The 6,288-nt window shown below is 58.2% G+C and overlaps 1 protein-coding gene across 3 annotated transcripts in view; it reads right to left on the reverse strand.

Moving 5' to 3' along the window:
• TOP3B (DNA topoisomerase III beta) overlaps positions 1 to 6,288 on the reverse strand; it is a 27,769-nt gene that overhangs the window by 10,131 nt on the left and 11,350 nt on the right. For all 3 annotated transcript variants that reach the window (XM_014586849.1, XM_014586850.1, XM_014586851.2), the window contains 4 exons: positions 6,216 to 6,250; positions 4,766 to 4,922; positions 3,513 to 3,626; positions 1,567 to 1,657 (listed from right to left, as the gene is read on the reverse strand). In XM_014586849.1, coding sequence (XP_014442335.1) covers positions 1,567 to 1,657; positions 3,513 to 3,626; positions 4,766 to 4,922; positions 6,216 to 6,250 — 397 coding nt within the window. The remainder of the gene's footprint in view (positions 1 to 1,566; positions 1,658 to 3,512; positions 3,627 to 4,765; positions 4,923 to 6,215; positions 6,251 to 6,288) is intronic.

Raw genomic sequence — 6,288 nt, forward strand, 5'->3', positions numbered from 1 at the left:
CCAGGGCCTCAGTTCCCCCAGGTCCTCACATCCCCCCCAGGTCCTCACACCCCCCCCTCATGTCCCTCTAGGTCCTCACAACCCCCAGGTCCTCATGTCCCCCTCAGGGAGTGGACACCACAGTGCTCTTGTGCACATGTGACACTTCACATCGCTTTATCCATACGAATCAACGACCGGGAACATCATAAGGAAACCGAGGCTTGGGACATGAAGGAAGTAGCCGAGCTGGGTCCTGGAGCAGAGCGTGGCTGGAACCCCAGGTTCACCACCTTGGAACGATTCCACTGAGCCAGGGACATGGGCAGCTCCACCTGGAGGGCAGCCCTCCTGGGGGCTCAGTTCAGGCAATAGCTGCCTGGACGCCACGCGGAGAAAAGGCCTATGCTTCCCATGCAGATCCCAAGAGCCTGCCATGCCCTGACCGACAGCCCTGCACTGACCCGTAGCCCTGCACTGACCGACAGCCCTGCACTGACCCTCAGCCCTGCACTGACCAACAGCCCTGCACTGACCCACCCCCCTGCACTGACCAACAGCCCTGCACTGACCCTCAGCCCTGCACTGACCAACAGCCCTGCACTGACCCTCAGCCCTGCACTGACCAACAGCCCTGCACTGACCCTCAGCCCTGCACTGACCGACAGCCCTGCACTGACCCTCAGCCCTGCACTGACCGACAGCCCTGGCCTGACCCACAGCCATGCACTGACCGACAGCCCTGCACTGACCCGTAGCCCTGCACTGACCCGTAGCCCTGCACTGACCCGTAGCCCTGCACTGACCCGTAGCCCTGCACTGACCCGTAGCCCTGCACTGACCCGTAGCCCTGCACTGACCCGTAGCCCTGCACTGACCCGTAGCCCTGCACTGACCCGTAGCCCTGCACTGACCCGTAGCCCTGCACTGACCCGTAGCCCTGCACTGACCCGTAGCCCTGCACTGACCCGTAGCCCTGCACTGACCCGTAGCCCTGCACTGACCCGTAGCCCTGCACTGACCCGTAGCCCTGCACTGACAGACAGTCCTGCACTGACCCGTAGCCCTGCACTGACCCGTAGCCCTACACTGACCGACAGCCCTGCACTGACCTGTAGCCCTACACTGACTGCAGCCCTGTACTGACCCACAGCCCTGCACTGACCACAGTCCAGCACTGACCCACAGCGCAGCACTGACCCACAGCTCTGCACTGACCACAGCCCTGCGCTGACCCTCAGCCCTGCACTGACCCTCAGTCCTGCGAGACTGGACCACTCTCCTGTGTGCGTGTTTCTACCCACACACCCGGAAGAGCACGTTCTGCAGGGGCTTGCAGTCTCTAACCATGGGCATCACTGGCAGGGGGGCTCAGTACCACCTGCACCCCTGGTCCTCACCTGCCTCGAGTCCATTTGGAGGCCCCGGTTCTATTCCCAGGTTAACCTAAGGCTGAGTGGTGGCAAGTGCCTGAAACCCCAGTGACTTACTTAGGAGGCCGAGGCAGGCGGCCGGCGACATGGGAAGACCCGGTCTTTAAAGAAAAAGAAGCCCCTTTCTGGGGGCTTTAGAGAAGAGCCCACGTACCCAGAGCCGAGCTGGCCACGCGGAGCATCTCCACGGTGTTCAAGGCCAGCGGCCTCTGCTTGGCCTTCTCCTTCCTGCTCGCGGCCTCCACCTAGAAGACGAGACAGAGGCTGAATTTTGAGATGAGGAGACGCCATGACAGAACGAAGACGTGGGGCCGGCTCTGCAGTGCAGTCAGGGGAGCTGGATCCCACGTGGCTGACCACGGTTCAAATCCTGGCTGAGGCGGCTTGAACAACATGCTGGGCGTGTACGTGTGTATGTATGTGCAAATGTCCAAAATCCGAACAGGGTGGAGAGTGGAGGCAAGTGGACTGTGGTGTGCTCTCTCCCTTTGGTGAGTACACACGCACTCTGGCAAGAAGCGAGATGCGGGAGCAGAATGTTACTCAGGACCAGAAAGGGGAAAAGGACACTTCCTTTCTAAGGAAAGAGAAAGCCTGGAGAAAGGGTTCGGGGTGCAAATCCTACAGAGGCCAGTCCAGCCGGCCACAGGGAGGGCGGGCCGTCTCGGGCAGTGCCTGCTCCTTGGGCGCACGGGGGCCACGATAAGGCCTGGTGGTGCTGCGACATCTTCCAATTTTTCTTTTTCTTTGAGAGATATTTGCTATAGGGTGTGTGTGCTTGTTGGAGAGACAGACACACACAGAAAAGCAAAAAAATCACCTCCCCAGGGAAGGCGGTCATGCCACAATCCTCTCTCTATTTTCTGCTTGGGATTTTAGGCACACGTGCACACGTGCTCAGCGTGAGCTTCAAGCCACCAGGTCTGGGACTCGAGCCACTGTCGGCCACGGAGAGTCCAGCGCCTTAACTATGACGTCACCTGCTGGCCCCAACCCATTGTTCAAGATAAGCCCAGTCAGGCTTTTCAGCTGAGATCTCAGGATTTTTCAGCGTGGGTAACCGCTCTGACATTTCCGTAAATACCACCCGGGTTAGAGGGAGGCATCTGTGGGCCGTGCCTGGCGGGTGAGCTGCTGCTCTCCACTCCTGGACTGAGCACTCATCTAAAGAGACCAACTGTTTGTCTTTCCTACGGCAAACAGAAGGCCAGCAGCTCAACTCCAGGCCCTCGCCTTTACCAGTCCTGCGTGGGCTGGCAGGACGGCACCCTCCGGATTCCAGGGCGGCCCGTGTGGGTGCTAACGCTGAGGCTGACTGTGTAAGTGCAGTGGAAGGGCCGGGGCTGCGCTGGGAGGTCTGGTGGTGGAGACAGTGTCTCTGCAGAATGTAATCGATGCTCCGCACAGGGCAGCTTCGGGAGGGGTCCTAGGAACCAGAGACAGCTGCGCAGAGGGACAAAGGGGCGTGCCAGGAGGCTTGAGGCCCAGAAGGTCCTGAGGAGGCAGGCTGTGCCTTGAGGGCTGTGGTTGCTGGCGTGGCTGTAGGGCATCTGCCGCTGTAGCTTTGCCAGCCCCTTGCCAGGGTTCAGCGCCCTCTTCCTAACAGCCAAGCAGCACATCCTTCCCACTCACAAAAACACTGAGTGTAAACTGCAAACACACCAGGGCATGAAAGCTGACCGAGGGTGGGATCCCGGGCCTGCCCCCTGCTGGCCGTGTGACCTGGGTGAGTTCATAATGTGTACGTGGGTCCCTCCACAGCTGGCTTTCAAGACCACAGAAGGGGGACAGCTGTGTGGAGCCCTCTCAAAGCAGGTAATGGCCCTGGGCCCCGTGGAGAGGGCAGTGGGAGGAGCGAGTCCGCAGGTGTGGACGGCGTCTGGGGTGGGGTGGGGTGGGTAGGCCGTGCGCTGCAGCTACTGCGCTGGCAGGAGTATCTCAGCAGGAGGACACGCGTGAGTGTCCACTCCTCTTTCCAAAAACGTGTCTGGGCGTCAGAGAAGGGGAGAGAGACAAGACCTTGGGCACAAGCTGCTCCTCCAGGCAGAGGTCTCCAAGGCCCGTTCCCACCCCGAAGAAGGCGCGGCGGGGCAGGCGCACCTGGGCTTCCTTCTCCGACTTCGTCAGGTTCAAGAACATCTGTGCGATCTCCCGGTCAAATACCCTCACTCGGTCCCAGTCCAGAAGGAGAGATCTGTCTTTATCAGCGTTAACCTGCAGAGGCAAGAGCGGAAGGCGAACACATGAGAAAAAGTACCCGGTTAGCCAGCACCAGGGGCGAGAGCTGGGGCAGGGGACGCTGGTGCTCATCTGGGAACAAAGTGGGCTGGGCGCCGGAGTCTAGCTGCGCCTTTCAGGGGTGCAGACAGGCTCCCCCAGCCCTCCCACCCTGCTGCCTTGAGATCAGGAACACAGTTTCAGGAGGGGGTTAAAGCGGAGGCTGATGTGTCCTTTTCTTTCTTTATTTTGTTTTGAAGAATTAACCATTTATTTATTTATTTAATTCTATTTGTCATGATTATTTTTTCAATTTCACCAGAGAGAGAGAAAAGGAAAGAGAGAATGCAAGCAAGCCGCCAGGGCCGGGACTTGAACCGTGGTCGGCCATATGGGAATCCAGTGCCTTTAACCACCATGGCACCTGCCAGCTCCCTTTTCTTCATGTTTTAATCACCAGAGGGTGCATGTGCTTGCAGGGGTGGGGGGAGGAAGCACCTCCCATGGGGCATGGTCATACTGCAATCCCTTCTCCATTTCTCCTTCCCGTTGGGATCTTGGCCACGCACGGTAGTGGGTTTTGTTGTTTTTTTCCTAAGCCATTGGGGCTGGGATCTGAACCTGCAGTTGTTCATGTAGCATCTAGTTCCCTTAACCACTATGCTAGAGAGCCAGCTCAGCCGCTATGTCCTTAAGAAGCACCTGAGCGTCTACCTCTCACATCATCCCTGTACCCCCAAGGCCTAGCCAGCAACAGGAATGGCTCCACCCTGGGTCCCAGCCTGGCGTCAGCCAGAGCAGCTCCAATGATGATTTCAGTCTAAGGAGGAGCTTCTGGGGAGGCGTTTATTTGAAGAAAGAATTCTAAGGCTTTTTAAATGTCTAAAAGTCAAGGGCCTCGGTCCAGTGTTTGGACCTCACCTCCGCAGTGGTCTGACTACTGCCAGAGCGGAACTCTCACCCAAACTCGGCACAGCCAGACCTAGCCTGACCCCACTGCCCCGTGAGGGCTGGGAGCCTGCAGACCACCCTCAGGCACAGCCGTCACACTCACGCCCACAGCCCGGGCCTGCAGGGAGACGACGATGGGGGCTCAGAGTCCACACCCCGACCCTGGATAGAGAAGGGAAAGGAACCTTGGCCTGCAGCACCCAGTAGGTCTCCGGTTTGAAGGACTGGATCTTATCGTGTCTCTCCACACAGAATCCTAGGGTGGGAGTCTGGCACGGCCCGAAGGAGATGAGAGAGCTGTCTAAGTCTCCGTACTTCCCCTGGAAATATTTAGTCTGGAACCTAGAGGGGTGGATTGGGGTGGGAGACAGAAAGACGTAGTGGTCAGGAATTCACTCCAGACACGAGAGCGCACCACGGGAGTCCAGACGGGCCTGCGGTGGAGCGTGTGGGTGGGTGGCACAGGCACCGTTCGCTGCTTAGAGACAGCCGAGCAGGCAGCCCATGGCCCCCGCAGAGGTCTAGCGCATTTGCAGGCATGCAGCAAGTTAAGAGGGGACAGAGGGCCCTGCCATCTTGGACCAGGGTCCCTCTCATGTCTCCCTCCTGCACACTCTCCTCAGGACCCTATGGTGCAGGCTAACTTTTTTTTTTTTAAAGAATTATTTATGGGCCAGCAGGTGGCGTGGTGGTTAAGGCGCTGGACTCCCACACAGTCAACCGCAGTTTGAGTTTCGGACCAGGCGGCATGAAAATCACGCCCCATGTGTAGGCGTGCCCAAGAGGAGAAGGGATTGGAGCATGGCCATTCCCTCTGGGGGTGATTTCTCACTTTCTGTCTCTCTGGTGAGCAAACACGCCCTACAGCAAAATAATCTATTTTTAAAAAGAATTAATTCATTATTATTATTCGAGTTGACAAATGAGAGAGTGAGAAAGCAAGTTGCCAGGTCTGGGACTCGAACCACAGTTGGCCATGTGGGAGTCCGACTCTTTAACCACCATGCCACCTGCCAGCACTTCTTCCTTTTTTTTTTTTTTTTTTTGTTATTAGAGAGATTTTTGCTATAGGGCACGTGTGCTCACCAGAGAGAGAAAGTTAGAGACAGAAAGCGAGAAATCATCCCCTGGCAGGGGGATGACCATGCTGAAATCCTTTCTCCTCCATTCTCTTCTCAGGATCTGGGGCACATACGCACACGTGCCCAGCCTGAGTTTTAAGCCATGGGTCCAGAACTCGAACTGCAGTCGACTACACGGGAGTCTGGCAACCTAACCATTATGCCACCTGCTGGTCCCCTTTCCATGGTTTTCCTGGGGAAAGTCAGGGCAGGCAGGGGCACAGCGGCGGTACAACGGGTTCCACGTGGGAAGGTCCTGGGCCCGCGTGCTGGAACCTCAGAACACGTGGTGAAGCAGGCTGCCTGAGACCGGCTGAACCACAGTGTGGGGACTCTACTGGGGGTGCCCGTCTCTGGCTCGTGGAAGAAATAAATGAACAGACTTAAAAAAACAAAAGGTGAGAAACCCTGTCGCTCGCTGGAGCCCTGGAGGCCCTGGGGCTCCAGGCCAGGCCAGCAGAGGTAGGCGCTCTGGCACAGGGAGGGCGAGGGGGCCTGGCAGGGTGCGGCGCACCTGGTGAAAGCACAGCCGATGCGCAGGTCCAGCTCCTGGCGGGGGGGCCCCCCGGGCGCCCCGCGGTGGGGGG

Source organism: Tupaia chinensis, unplaced genomic scaffold (genome assembly GCF_000334495.1).
Source record: "Tupaia chinensis unplaced genomic scaffold, TupChi_1.0 Scaffold000024_1, whole genome shotgun sequence".
Lineage (NCBI taxonomy): Eukaryota > Metazoa > Chordata > Mammalia > Scandentia > Tupaiidae > Tupaia > Tupaia belangeri.